General features: G+C 33.1%; 2 protein-coding genes across 3 annotated transcripts in view; both read right to left on the bottom strand.

Moving 5' to 3' along the window:
• Positions 1–5,227: 5,227 nt before the first annotated feature.
• LOC111641370 (potassium voltage-gated channel protein Shaker-like) overlaps positions 5,228–15,392 on the bottom strand; it is a 14,262-nt gene continuing 4,097 nt past the window's right edge. Inside the window, exon 2 of one of the 2 annotated variants that reach the window (XM_023387526.1) lies at positions 5,228–8,644. In XM_023387526.1, coding sequence (XP_023243294.1) covers positions 7,111–8,559 — 1,449 coding nt within the window. In that variant the 5' untranslated portion in view covers positions 8,560–8,644 and the 3' untranslated portion in view covers positions 5,228–7,110. Of the gene's footprint in view, positions 8,783–15,392 lie in introns of those variants that run through there. The other variant, XM_023387525.1, reaches the window with a different exon arrangement.
• LOC111641371 (doublesex- and mab-3-related transcription factor 1-like) lies at positions 13,234–13,971 on the bottom strand. The gene is made up of 2 exons (XM_023387527.1): positions 13,866–13,971; positions 13,234–13,788 (listed from the first exon to the last, which is right to left on the bottom strand). Exons 1-2 carry the CDS (start codon positions 13,910–13,912, stop codon positions 13,275–13,277), a joined length of 561 nt encoding a protein of 186 aa, XP_023243295.1. The 5' UTR covers positions 13,913–13,971; the 3' UTR covers positions 13,234–13,274.

The raw sequence follows: 15,392 nt of genomic DNA, 5'->3' as shown, positions 1-15,392 counted from the left end.
CACCGGCGATTGTTCGAATGAATAATATAACCAAATATTCGGTCTTTCGCCACGTATTTTGTATGTGTCGACATTCACCGGAGAATATCGACATTCTCCAATTTTGGTCTTTCACAGTAACATATATACAAGGTCTGATCAGAAAGTATCCGACCTTATTTGTTTTCTTTGCAAATATTTGAAAGCTGGGAAGGAAACTTTATCGTCGTGTGATCTTGGACCCTACCGCATATGTGTGAATTTTGGCCAGCCCATCCTTACTCTGAGTTACTGTCAGGCGGCTGTGATAGTTGCATGCTTACGCTGTTATCATCGCATTAATGATTAAGTGAAAATGACAATACGTAACGGATCCTGATTTCATGAAAATTATAACCAGAGATGTGACCTGGGTCTACAGTATGACTCTGAGACAAAGACACAATCACCCCAATGGAAAGTGACTAGTCTCCACGGCCAAAGAAGGCACGGCAATCACGAAGCCATATGAAGGTCACGCTGACTGTTTTTTTTCGAACACCAAGGAATAGTTCATCACGAGTACGCCCCTTATTGACAAACTATAACAAAAGAGTACTACTTGGCTGTTCTACGTCATTTATGAGATGCTGTTATAAGAGCTATTGCAGTTTGTTGACTGGTTCATTCATCATGACAATGCTCCGGCCCACTGATCGTATCTCATCAGACATTCTTTGAAAACACAGTATTGCACAGGTTCAGAAGCCTTCTCCCCAGACTTTTGGCTCTTTCTCAAACTACCACTGAAAGGAAACAGATTTCAGGATGCAGAGGCACACGAAACAGAGGCAATCGTAACTGTCACAACGAAGCTCCTGATGGAGATTCTCAATAAATGATTTTAAACAATGCTTCCAATAGTGGAAGTATCTAATATTCAAACAATTTCTATTATTTCATGGTTGAAACAGTATGGAAAATAAATCAAGATTTTGCAAGTAAAAAGTTTTCTACAATAAATTTTATATTCAAATTAGTACGTATGATCGATTTTTATTTGGTAAAACCTATCTTCTATGTTTGTAACTGCATCGTGACTTGTTTGAAATTAACTATAAGAAAATCAATTCTACAATAAATTTTATATGAAAATTAGTACGTATGATCGATTTTTATTTGGTAAAACCTATCTTCTATGTTTGTAACTGCATCGTGACTTGTTTGAAATAACGCTTGGATGATTCCTAAGTTGATGATTAAGAGTAAATCCAACCAAAAAATTAGAGTAACAGTGAAAAGAGGCAAATAAAAGTAATTGAAAGAAAAACAAATAATTTAATTTATTTTAACATTTGTGTTATATGTTATTTATGAATTCAATAAATAGGTTTGGAAATTACTTATTTAGACTTAACTATCAATAAGATATTAATGATTCGAACATGCTGTAATATCTAAGCTAATTAAATAAGAAAGACATTGCATATTTTTTATTATATAGTTAACAATTTATTAAATTGTCTTTCAAATCATTTTACTTATGATTTATTTCCATAAATTGAGAATATTTCATTAATGAGGACTTTACAAAAGAAAAAGACATAAATTTGCATTTATTAACAAATAATTAATAAATATAAATGCCAAGACAATAATATAATATAATAATATTCATTAATTATTTTAACATTTTTACATATCGAAGTTGTAGGTGAGTAACCTCAAATAAAAGGTCGACACAGTCGTAAAGTCTTGTTTTCTGAGATGTTAAGAAAGGGCAAGACAAAGATACGAAGACATTTACTGTTTGGGAATAAATTTCATTTAAAAGCTTCGTTTTATTAAAAAAAATAATAAAATGTATTACATTTTTTCTAACAAAAACNCTGTAAAATTTATAATAAAAGTAAGATCTAAAGTAATTAAATTATTCAAAAGTCTGTATTACGATTACGATTTAAATAGGACATCTTGAACTTTGAATTTAAGATTATATTCAAATTTATCTTGTTCTAAAATTGTATTCTGAAGAAAATTCTTATCTTACAGCAAACATTTATCTTATGATAAATATTCTGAGCTTGTTTTCAAAATAGACAATTACATTTAGTATTTTACGAAAATAATTTTGTGTTATTATTGTAGCAGCCCACCAGTGATTGAGTGGATAAAATCACTAAACACTGATATTTGGTCGTGGGTTCGCGCCTGGCCAGCGGCTTGGCTACGTGGAGTTTTCTGGGTTTCCTTCACGTTTGTAAACCTAAATTTCTCATAAAATGTCTCCCGGGAGACATATCCCTCGGCAGATCGCCCAGATGTTGCATTGCCGTAACCAAATAAACAAAATCAAAGTATTATTATTGTAGTTATTATTATGTATTTATTATTACTATTTATTATGCTTCGCAAAATTCAATTGCAAAATCGCTATTTATAAGTTACTAGGAGACTTTACTACTCCGCTTGTCACACAGGCTTCGCCCATTTGTTCTCAATATAGATTACTCTTAACAAAAATTTTGTGACTGTTGATTCCGGCGCCGTCGTTTCCATTTTTCTTTTGTGACGGAAAACGTTCATGACGATTTTAATCCAAGTACTTTATATATAGCCTCTAGAATAGATATATTCCGACTTATTTTAATTGCATAAGAAATATGTTTCTAATTATAAATTTTGTCTAATTCAATTTATATTATGAATTACATTACTGCTTCAATAGTTAAAAAATATAAATTTAAGTCATCGTTACAGTGGCGTACCATAGTGGGGGCGGCCCGCCCCGGGCGGCACATTTTAGGGGCGGCAAAATTTCTCAATAAATAATAATAATATCTTGTAAAAATTTGAAACATCCTAATCTATACTTGCATCGCGCCTACGATAGTGCTATCGTCCTGACAGTCCGGGAATCGGCTCGCAGGGTAAACTAATAACTTTTTCGTCCAAGGAATTCCTGCGAAACCTGTTGACCTTTTTTTTGCTTGTACGATTCATTCGCGTTCATATACACCACTAATGTCCAATAGAACTATTTCAAATAGGTCACTGCACTACCACCGAATTTTTCATTGCTTGTTCTGTGACAAAACTGAATTTTGGTATTTTAAATTGAAATACCTAAATAAGGGGAGCGAAATTTTCCTCCGCCCCGGGCGGATGACACCCACGGTACGCCACTGCATCGCTATAATTTAATATAATATGGCTAAGTTAAAAAGCATCGCTTATTCTATTATTTTAAAGTATTTAAAAGAGAATAAAGTGCAAAATAAACACTTTTATGTTTATTTTTTTTTTAGTAATATTAATAGTTTTGATTAAACCGCACATTACAAAACTTTTATATGAATGAATAATTCGTTAATTTTTAACTTTTTCAAATAGATCAGTGATTCCCAAACTTTTTCGAGCCACTGCTTCCTTAGTTCCATAATGTTATATTCATCGCCCCCAATCGTACCCCAACTCCTCTTACCCAATTTTCCTTCTGTGAGAGACTTGAAAATATTTTTAGGAAAACTTTTCTATGAACCTCACACTTTGTGTCCTTACAAAACATTGTTCTAAAAATCTGGAAACCACTAAATGCAATGTTTCTTCTTACCCGTATTAACAGGAAAGGGAAAGGTTGTCAGTGACCCCAACATTCGCCTAAAGTCACCATTCAGTATCTCACCTCAAGCGCCCCTATTTGCCCCCTAGATTTACTCATCGCCCACAGGGGGGCGGTAGCGCCCACTTTGGGAACCACTGAAATAGAAGTATTTTCGTGTTTTATTTCTGATAAACGTACTGTTGTATTTTATTTTCAATACAAATGTAAAAAGTAAATTTGATTCACAAGAAAAATTTTAAAATAATTTTAGCAATTTTAATAATGCGATCAATAAATTGCAATTTTGATGATGATGATGATGATGATTAAATTATGCTACTAATGTACAGATCGTTTAAAAAGATTCTCATTTAATTAAACATGTCACGGATCTATTTCCCATATTGCTAATAATGCATAGACATTTATCGTTAATTTACTTTATACATTATTTTCTCGACAAATAGTCTAGTAATTGAAATATTTTACAATTGCATCACAGTTTTATCGTTATTCCGAAAGAATTGTTTAACAGTTAGGCGACATTTTTTTTAAACGTCTTAATATTTGCTTTATGTTCTGAAATAATAAGGCTCACTTCGATCCAGCAGGTTCAATTTGTTTTTCTTTATGAAATCTAACATACTTTCCAGTTTGTCAGTTAAGCTCATACTATTCATTGATCGAAATCGCAATATTTTTTCTTATTGTTTATATAATTATATAAATTTAAATATTTTAACCTATTATTTTCATGATCATATAGTTAGTGTTTTTTACTTAGTTAGTTTTTTTTTATTTTTAGATGTGTTTACACCGGAAAACATCTGAAAATTCAACTAAGATATATTTTATATCTTTTCTGTTATATCCAAAACACATTAAATTTAAACCAAAATTTTACATAAACTAAAAAGAATTTCATTACTCATTAAGACAACGTTTTTAAAACAAACTATGAAATCGAGATAAAAGTAATATACTAGTTATTTACAGCTTGATAATTTCGAGAATGTTTTAATTTTAAAACCCGTTAAAATCTTTATACCGTAATAATTTTCTGATAGATAGATTTGCAATACAGTAATAAATTTCATGCAATAAACTGTAAGAGTCTTTATCAAGAAAAGGAATCAAATAGTACATTATTTTTATTTTTTCCATGTTTAATTTACGATGCATTTTTCAAAATTAAGCATAGATAAACATTATGAATTAATCTATGATATTGTTTTATTAGTGACTACAGTAATATTTATTTTTTGATAAAATACTATAATATTTTATGGAATGGTATAGAATTAATTATCATACATATTTATTGAGTTTTATTTATTTATTTGGTAAACATTATGTCAATTACTGTTGAAGCAGTAGTTACATATGTTTTTCTTTTAAAAGTGAGCAGCATTGTTATACAATCTATTTAGTTGGATGACAATTATGGATCTTATTTCAACCTATTGAAAACATCACAATATTAATCTTGATTTTGAATTTATTTGTGTGTAAAGTAATTCAAATAAAAATATTTGCTTTAATAAGTCAACCATTATTAATTAAGAATTTCAAAAATTAAAATCAATAAGAAATGAAATATGCCAATATGTTAATACTGTATAATTCGGTCAAATTTTTTAAAATCGTTGGACATTTTCCAGATTTAAATTTTAAAATGTTTTTTTTTTCTTTTACGAATAATGTAATTTAAACTAAAATTATCAATTTTAATACATATATACAAAATAAAATTAGATATTACAAGGTATAGACTTCTGCGACTATTGAATTTCATTGGGATACTGTAGCTAGTTTATGGATATTACTTATTACCAATTCACAGTTAATGAGATATAGGAACTGAAAAAACAAATCCATTCATTAATAGATTGAAGCAAAATGTCACACGTCAAGATTGCTCCATAAAATGACCTAAAAATCATTGTAAATATAAAAACGTGACAAAGTAGTAGATTTACAAATTCATTAAGTAAACAATTTATCCTAGGCCTGTCTGAATAACAGATAAGTCAGATCTCTATGAATTTCAATAAATTAAAAAGATTAGGTTGGATTCGATCCATGATTGCTCTGTTTGAAGAGCAAGACAGAAAATATCGCGAATTTTTAAACCGGAATCGGAAATGGTGTGATTGAATTTTTACGCTTTTAGCTGCTACAGGATATAATGTCAATTTTATGAGTACTTATAGCAGGCAGAATTTATCTGATGAATATTTATGGCAGGCAGATTTATTCGTTGGGCGGCTTCATAAAGTTATCACAAAAGCAACATAGATGTACATTTCTATATTTTTCTGTCATGTCTTCCAATATGAAGAGGAATAAGAGGAGTACTTTCAATATTTAAATAGCAGTAAATAAGTCATCATAACTTTTATTATTCATGTAAGATTTTTGTTTGCGATAAATAATGATCCTGGTAAAAACAAAAATTTTTAAGTGTTATCAGTTTTAAATTCATTTCTGTTTTTAAATGATCAGAAACAGAAACACTTTCAATATACGATTTCTTATGATTGAAGAATTAAATAACATTAGAAATATGTTATAAATTCAAATTAATTAAATTACATGTAACTCAAAATGAAGAGAAAATATTCATTTTGATTAATATCTATTTCGGTCTATATCGATCCCAGCTATTTGTTCGCAAATAGCATGAATAATTTATGTATTCTTTCAAGAGTTCAATATTAAATTTGATGTATTATATTTTTTAGTTATACACAAAAAGTTAAGTTATTTTTCTTGAGAGTAATATTCATGATATTCATGAGTAATATTTAGATCTTATAAACATCTGGTAGACTTAATCTGTTTCATATAGATGTTTTAATAACGAGCTTGTTTTTTTTTTTTTTAATTTTGTAAATATTTCGTAATTTAAGTAGACTTGCTTAAAAGCAATACAGTTGTTAATGGAATATTAGTATATTTAGATATTTCCAATAATGAATAGCAATTAGTTTATTTTAATGGGTTATGGAGTATATTAGTATGAAGTCGGAAATATGCTAATAAATTCATAAATGAACACGCGTATTTACATAAGATTTCATCATTTAAAAAACAAAACTGCCTTATCGTTCTTTAAAAAATGATCTATTGATGCATTATATCTTCAGTTGAATTTACTTATGCCAAAATATTATAAAATACTTTTCTTTTTTTTAAACACATTCTATATTTTTATTTAGGAATCTTCACATTTTTGTTTGTAAAAATTAAAGAGTAATTTCTTCTCTGTATGTAATAATTTTCTACATCGTTTTTATACTCTTTGCATTCAAGCTGAATTATAAATAAAATTCAATTCAAAACATTTTTATTATTCATTAACAATGCGTTATTCCAGATGTTTTATTATGAAGCTTACTTTTTTCACATCTCCGAATAGCATCATTTTTTATTGCAAATATTGATGACGACATTAATAAATTAATAGCTGAATCAATTTTTGGTTAAATTTGCTTAAGCAGGAAAAATAAATAATGCATGGCAAAAGCATCTTAGTAATGATGATATCAGACATTTGATTCAAATGCGTCCGAAGTTTGATTATTGTGCGGAAGTACACCATTAGGTACTTTTTGGGATTTCTCATTGAAATAACTCGCATCTTTTGAACCACTGATGTCCGATATCGAATCTGCTATTGATTCTCGTTTTAATTTAATTCCAACTATTCCGGGTAGGTAGGGACAGCTTGTAACGTGAGTAAAATTTTCTGACATCATTTCTTCTTGATCAAATTCTCTGCTGTAAAAATAGTTAAAATTGGAAACAATAAAGGGTACTGGAAGTGCAATTGTCAGAACTCCAGCAAGAGCACACACAGTGCCAACAATCTTGCCCATTAATCCCAAAGGCATAACATCCCCAGAACCTACTGTCGTCATAGTAAGAATTACCCAAAAGGCATCGGGAATGCTTTTAAAATAAGAAGCTTCGTAATGTGCTTCAGAAAAATAAACAGCAGTAGAAAATAATATCACAGCGATTAGTAAGAAAAATAGGAGCATTCCTAGTTCTTTTAAACTAGCTTTTATCGTGTTTCCAAGAATTTGTAGACCTTTAGAATGTCTTGATAATTTGAATATTCGAAAAACCCTAACAAGACGAATAACTCTTAATGTGGCTATAGATTTTGTGTGATCACTTCCATTTCTTTCATCAAGAGAAAGCGGAAATTGGATTTCTCGTGTATTTGAATTTTCTGCTACTGTTTCCATTGTAGCTAACGACATGAAATATGGAATTATAGCAACTAAATCAATAGTATTCATTGGATCTTTAAAAAAGGCAATTTTGTTAGGACAAGTTATGAATCTTATTAACAGCTCAAATGTAAACCAAATTATACAACACGTTTCAATGATGAAGAATGGATCAGATGTTTTCGGCGCTTCTACTTCCACAACCATTATCATATTATCTGTGGTATTTAATAGACGGTAATGTTTGAATGCTGGTAATGTTTCTATACAAAATATGAATATGGACGTGATAATAACTATTACTGAGATAATAGCTATGATTCTGGCACATTGTGAACTCTCCGGATATTCGAATATCATCCATAATTTTTTATTACACTCGGTTTTGGGAAGTGCCTTCTCTTTCTCTTTTATAAAGCCCTCATCTTCGCGAAATTTATTAAAAGCTGCTTCACCCAATTCATAGAATTTTATCTCTTCTGAAAATACGTTTAAAGGAACATTGACGGGTCTGCTTAATCTTCCTCCACTTTGATAATAATATAAGATGGCATCAAAGCTCGGCCTGTTTCTATCGAAAAAATATTCATTCTTTATTGGATCGAAGTAGCGAATCCGTCGAGTAGGATCTCCCAAAAGAGTGTCCGGAAATTGATTAAGAGTTCTTAATTGTGTTTCAAACTTTAGTCCGCTGACATTGATGACCACTCTTTTGCAGGAGTCATGATCATGAGGAATAGGTTCAAAGGCAGGCATAGTTGACGAAGACACATAGTCGGTGGACGGGATCTGTTGTCCATCATTTCTTCCGGTATCGCTTCTATTCAACCTGGGCCGTAACCTAAGGGAAGGAATAGAAAGATTAGAAGTAGATAACAAACTATTATCGGCTTTCATTTGGAGCAAGTTGATGAATGCATTATTGGAAGACTGTATAAAATTTTACATGCTGAGATGATATATGGAGTAAACGTCCATCTTTTTTCCTAGCTTCGTTTTAAGTTTAGATTATATTGAAACATTGTAAACATTGCTGTTTAATTAATACTATATAATTTCTTATTAGAAACAGTAGGCCTACTCCAATTTTCATTAGGGCAGTAACAAAGTTTGATGAAAAAGAATTAGTCTAGCTTACATACTTTGTTGTAAAGGCGCAGCTGCTGTGAATGATATATCAAGTAAATTCGCAAATAATACAAAATTATTTATTGTTTTAACATACGATTAATCTATGAAATGTTAAAAAATATACAACTATTATAATAAAAAATCTAATTAATCTTTTTCTTTTCAGAGGAAGTTTTATTTATATTTAAGGCGAAATATTAACGTTGTATATACATAACGAATGAATGAACTTATTTAAGATTAAAATATGTTGAATTGTCTTTCTAAATTCATTTTATACATAAATTTAATTGAACGATTTAGACAATTACAGTATTGAAAAGCCTATAGAATTGCTTAATCACTTTCTTTTCTGTGTTTATGTCAGGATGACCTTATTTCAGAAGTAAAGATTTATAAAAAGCGAAAATGAAAGGAAAATCAAAATGTTAACGGGTTTAATTAATTGTACTATAAGTTATTTTGTTATAGTTAGCCGTTATATGATGTTTCATGTAACGGTATGTGGAGATGGGAAATCCAATTCCGCTTCTGGAACTGGAATTGTTAGAACTGATTCGAGTGCGAAATTATTCTGATAGAACTGTTCGTCGGAACTGTTTACTCTATTTGACTAGACAGTTCCGTCGGAACAGTTAGACTAGATGCAGAGCCGACGAGAGGAGAAGAATGATGGAGTAAAATTCCTCGGGATCACAGGGCTCGGACGTTATCCCACAATTTGTTTTTTCACGAGCTATTGTAATATAGAATGCTTAACAATAACTATTGTCTATATTTTGTAAAAAATAGTAATACAATATATCTATAAAGACTCAAAATAAACTTTTAAATAATTTATATAGTGGGCCCATGTAAATTTTCCTCGGGCCCGGTGACGTCACTCGATGTACCTGACTAGATGGTTCCTCATAACCATTATGTTCCATCGGAATTTCTGTTGGACTAGACCAGTGATTCTCAAACTTTTTCGATCTACCGCCCTCTTTGTTCCATAAAGTTATACCCAACGCCTCTAACCCATTTTCTCTTGTGTGAGAAAAGGATTGGAAATATTCTTAGGAAAACTTTTCTATGAATCTCACACTTTGTGCCCTTACTGTACATTGTTCTCATCATCTGGAAACCATTAAACGCAATGTTTCCTCTTATCAGCCCCAATTTTGCATTTGGTCACCGTTCAATACCNTTCTATATAAGTTTTTCACTATGCCATAATAGTTTGAGTAAAAAGTATCTAAACAGAAAATTAAGATACATTTTTAACATAAATTATCTGGTACTCTGATATTAACAAAATAAATTTATTGAACAACAAACACAGAATCAACTTCCAGTGCATATAATATAAAAAATGAACACTGCACAAATGTTTTCCAACACCTTCAGAGTTGTTCTTCAGGTGTGACTGAATGGTTACCTGATGGAACATTAACATTTCATTGGGTAACCATTTTGTGTTTGCATTATATGCATTGGAAGTTGGTTCTGTGTCTGTTGTACATATATTCCACTGTGGAGTGGTGTGTGTGTTAAATTTATTGAAATTCTATCTTTATAAATAATTTAATGTTAAATATTACCTTGTGTGTTTTCTGTTCCATATTAATGTCTTTATAAAATGCTTGCTTTCACGTAGCCAACTGTTTAAATTTTTTACAAAGGAACATTTGTCCTGTTTTAGGATAGCTACATAATGTATTAAGTCACTGTTCCACTGAATTCAAACAACGATTGATGTATCAAACAATATTTCAAAAGATACATTTTTGAACTTCATGTTATTCTGAAATATTGTTAGATATGTCAAATGTTTGAATTCAGTTGGAACAATGACTTATGAATGTTAAGAAGAAAATAGATAATACTTTTCTCATATCAAACTTTACAAAAATTATGTATTTAACTCTGGTATCAAATTATTTAGATTTTAATTAAAATAATAGCAGTGAAGTAGCCCAATTTAATCCTGCAGTCATTTGGCTTTTATATTTTACTAATTCAAAAGTTAGCAAGTTGAAACTTTCATTATTTAGTTGTTCAAATAATTGAAAAATAATAATTTAATTTGCACTGGAGCTGGCATCATATGTGTATGTATGCCATGGTAAACAAAACTAAGTGACCACAATGTGAACTACAGTTTTACTCCAAAAAATTCCACCAAATTCAAAACTAGCCAGTTCCAAAAATAGTCAGATTTTTGTAGTTTTGTTTTTTGTATTGGGATATTTGGTCCAGTATTTTATTACTACTACTTTCCCATAATTAGGTGAGTTTTAAGCATACTGAGTTAGTTTAATTATATGTTCAATATTGACTTCTCATGCCTTATTAGGAAAAATATATGAATGTAATGGGTATAAAAGTAATTTCTTTTTTTCTTTCAAGCAAAATTTATTATCAGAACATTGTCATATATACATACACACACACAAATTACATATATATATATATTTATTTATTTATAGTAGAATGTTTGTATCTTTCTGTTTTTACCTTTTTGGTCGATCTGCTCCAAATTTAACATAATCATTCTCTGGGACTGTGAGAAAAATGTAGACTTTCGTGAAATCCGGACACCCCACTCTTTTCTTGTTTTGACTTTTTTGATACTTTGTGATAAACATAACAAAGGTACACTAAAATAACCAAACTTTTAATATAGTTTTCATTTTAATGTTTAGCCGTTTAGACTTCTTACTTTTAGCCGGGAAATGCCGGACATATCTGCTAGTTACTAATAAAAAGAAATAATTACGAATTTTGATAAAACATAAATTTTTAAATATTTTTGTAAATTCAAACTAATCAAAGATAATTTCATTATTCCTAAAAAAACTCGTGGAACATTTTCTTTAGTTCAAGTTCAAATCCAGATAGAGTTCACCGTTTCGTGAAAAGCTGTATTTATAAATGTACAAAATGAAGAACACGTTAGTGATTCTGACCGGAATTGTCTCGACACCCGGTGTGGAATTATTTCTAGTAGTTCCGAGACCGGAATGGATCCAAACAGAATTATTCACCTCTAACGACGTGTGCTGTAGGTCATTCAAGTCCGATGACTGTTAGTTACAGGCTTTCTGCCTGGCAGCCATATTTAATAAAATTATTCTGTTTTTTTTTTTTAATTTCTGCTTCTATTGTGGTAATTAACAGGCTATGAGCTCAGGATATTCAAGGAATAGGATAACTTGAACTCAACGAAAAATAGGCTCGTTGTAAGAAGATTTTGGTCATCTTAAGTGATTAAGAGAAGTTCGTACATTGTAATCAAGGTATGAGTACCTATAATCTAATGTAATAAGTAGAAAGGAGAAACTTACATTGTTAATTTAAGAATTATATGTGACTGAGAACTAACTTAACCAACGAAGATAATACCTGCTAGAATAGATGATTTTCATATTGTTCGTTTGAATGAAGATAATTTTAACGGCTGGTCTATTCGTCTTCAAAGAGCTAATTGAAGAAAATAATTGTTTGGAGGTAATTGATACTGGCTTTGATAACCCAGAGGAAGCGCAAAATAATAGGCAGGATGGCCGAGCGGTCAAGGTGGCAGCCTACCACTCTGAGAACCCGGGATCAAATCCGGACGGGTCAAAGAATCCCCAGAAATTTTTCGGGAGGTGGTCCGTTCGGATATGTCGGGCCCCGTCTCTCTCCACCCCATTGTGGTCCTGGCCGAACCCATAATGGGCTTGCAAAAAGAGGCTCTCTTAGTGCCCACAGGGCGGAAAGTGTTAAAAAAAAGCGCTAAAGATTTTAAATCGAAAGACACGCAATGTATAATTTTAACAATACGTAATGAACATTTGAAAGTCATGTGGAAAGCTTTTGAGAAAATTTACATGAAATGTGGTATATGATATATACGTTACAACCGGCTTAGGATCTGTTTTGTATAGAAAAGAAGAATCAGTGAACTGCTTTATTTCACGAAAATTGGATATTATTAATTCGCTTGTGCCAACGATAGATCTGACATCTAGCGGTATTAGCGCGAACTACGTAATGGCGGCTGCTATGGGTATAAAATCTGTGGTCTGTTAGAATTAGAAAGTGTTCAACCTACAATGGTAAATAATAGAGGGGTTGAGGCAGACGTTTTAAACGTGTAAACGTGTAGGACGGACGTTCGGTGCCGCTTTCCCGTAAGCCTAGAAGTTTGACGATGGTGTTTGGAATGTCGAGCGTGATTCCACCGACTATCCAAACACCATTGTCAAACTTTTAGGCTTACGGGAAAGCGGCGCCGAACGTCACACGTACACGTTTACACGTTTAAAACGTGCGCCTCAACCTCTCTATTAATTCGCTAGAGTTCGCTTCTCTTAAAAATATAGAATACTCGAGCGATATAAACGGTTCGGCGGTAGCGAATAAGAGGCGGAAGTAGTATTTGACAGTAGAGATAATAGTAAATATAAGAAAAAGTGGTAATTACCGTTGAGCACCGGGTTGAAGCTGAGTCGGGAAGTGGAAGCGCTTTCGGGGGCGTCCAAGACGGGCGTTAAGGGGCGGTTTACGGGCGTGGGCTGTTCTGGAGCGGCGGGCTGGTCTCGGACTTGGGCCCTCTTGGCGGCCACCTGTTTGGCCAGAACGGTCTTCTTCTCCGACAGAATCATGCAGCGACAGCACTGGCAAGAGCGGTAGCGGCAGTAGCGCTTGTGGCCCTTGTAAGCGTTTCTTAGGCCGTGGTTCCTGCACCTTCCGCATTTCGGGACTCGCCGGTTACTTCCGTCGTCGCTGGCCGTCCACGCCGCTGCTCCGCCGCCTTTGGCATTAACCGTGCGGCCGCCGCCGCCGTCGTCACTCTCCCGGTTATCCGACTCGATTTCTTCGCGTCTGTAGTTAAATGCGGATTAATATCTCATAAAGTGATAAATTATATTATAGAGACTGTTTTGTAAATTAATAGTTACTCATCTAAGAATCTGTCAACGCGTCCGACGTTCGCTTTCGTCCCCATTTGCGCCGTCGACTGCCGTCGCGCCGCTTCCGCCGCTCGACTTAACCGCGCCTCCGACGAAAGTGGCGCTCCTAGCGGCCTTTTCCTCCCGTCGTTACCAGATGGCGCCACGCCGTTACCGGATTTATCAAACCCGGTTTAATTTACTCCCGTTATAAAAGTGTTTTCCTATAATTCCAACGCGTAATTATCGTTTAATTAATGTTTTTCCCATTGGGCTTTGGCGTTAATTTTTTCTTTCGAAAAATTACGGTAAAAATTCCAAATTAACGAGTCGCCTGCCTTTTTAAATACTAACGCGTTATTTAAGACGGCAACATTTGCCGCGGTTTCCAATAGGGGTCGCCTCTCGCTTTATTTTCGGGTCATCGAAAAATTCGCTGGCGCCATCTGTTATCATATTTTATTAAAAAACTTNATGTCGAATGGTGACACTCGGTAAGTAATCCTACAATTTTTTGTTTATAGCGTAGTTTATACGGATTATTCCCAAAAAATATATACGTATTTTGGAAATGTTGAGTCGGATTAGTCTAGAATCGATTAATTTTATGGAAGAAAATCTTTCAAACAGCCGTAGTCCGTAAACTTGATACGTGTCGGGTTGTGATTGGAAGGATTCGTAAGAAAGCGGATTCCTAGAGAATGGAACGTATCTCTATCTTATAGGGGGGTCGACTGTATTAATTTTTGCTCTGAAAGATGCGCTAGGTCTTATTTTCAGGGGATGTATTATTTTTCCATGAAGAAGAATTCACATTTATTTTTGAACAAAAAAATTCCCAAGTTGAACTTAGACGAGAGTGCTATCTGGTCGTATCGAACTGAACTTAAATAAAACAGTCATCGATAAAGTTTATTGAACGCGTCAACCAGTAAAACCGATCTGGCATCCTGTACGACTACTCCTATACAGCACCCCTAATGTATGGGAGACAAATCCCCCAGCCCAAGTGCCAAGCAAGTAGCGACCATTCACAAAAATAGCTATCATCGCCTGATCCAAGACCGGGCTAGGCCATTGATTGCCTTACAATCACGCCTCAGCAATGAACTTACGAAGTTCCCGTGCTGGAGTGGACTTCCCACAGGCGCTTCAACTTAACCTTTTTATAGCATCGACATCGGGCTCGATGACCAATTAGTGCTTACTGAACCGTAGCACCATGCAAATGTGATGTGGTGTGATTGCCAGCCGACCAATTAGCGATCACCAGCCGTAACGTTATGCAAATCTGTGATTCCCAAGCCATAGTCTTATGCAAATCATGCCGTGTGGCGTGATTGTCTGCTGACCAATCAGTGGCTGTACTTTCAAAAAGCCAACGGCCACTTTCAACCATCTGTCGATGACCGTTACCAGTAAAAATAATTTGCTAGATCTTACTTTCGGGGGGAGGCCTTATATTTAGCAATTCAGCAAAACCTCTGCTAGGTCTTATTTTCAGAGGATGTCTTATTTTCGGGGAAACACGGTAGT

This window comes from Centruroides sculpturatus, unplaced genomic scaffold (genome assembly GCF_000671375.1).
Source record: "Centruroides sculpturatus isolate CEXI.00-Female unplaced genomic scaffold, Cexi_2.0 scaffold1350, whole genome shotgun sequence".
NCBI classification, from domain to species: domain Eukaryota; kingdom Metazoa; phylum Arthropoda; class Arachnida; order Scorpiones; family Buthidae; genus Centruroides; species Centruroides sculpturatus.
The sequence above is the reverse complement of the archived record's forward strand: the minus strand, read 5'-3'. Positions and strand labels throughout refer to the sequence as shown.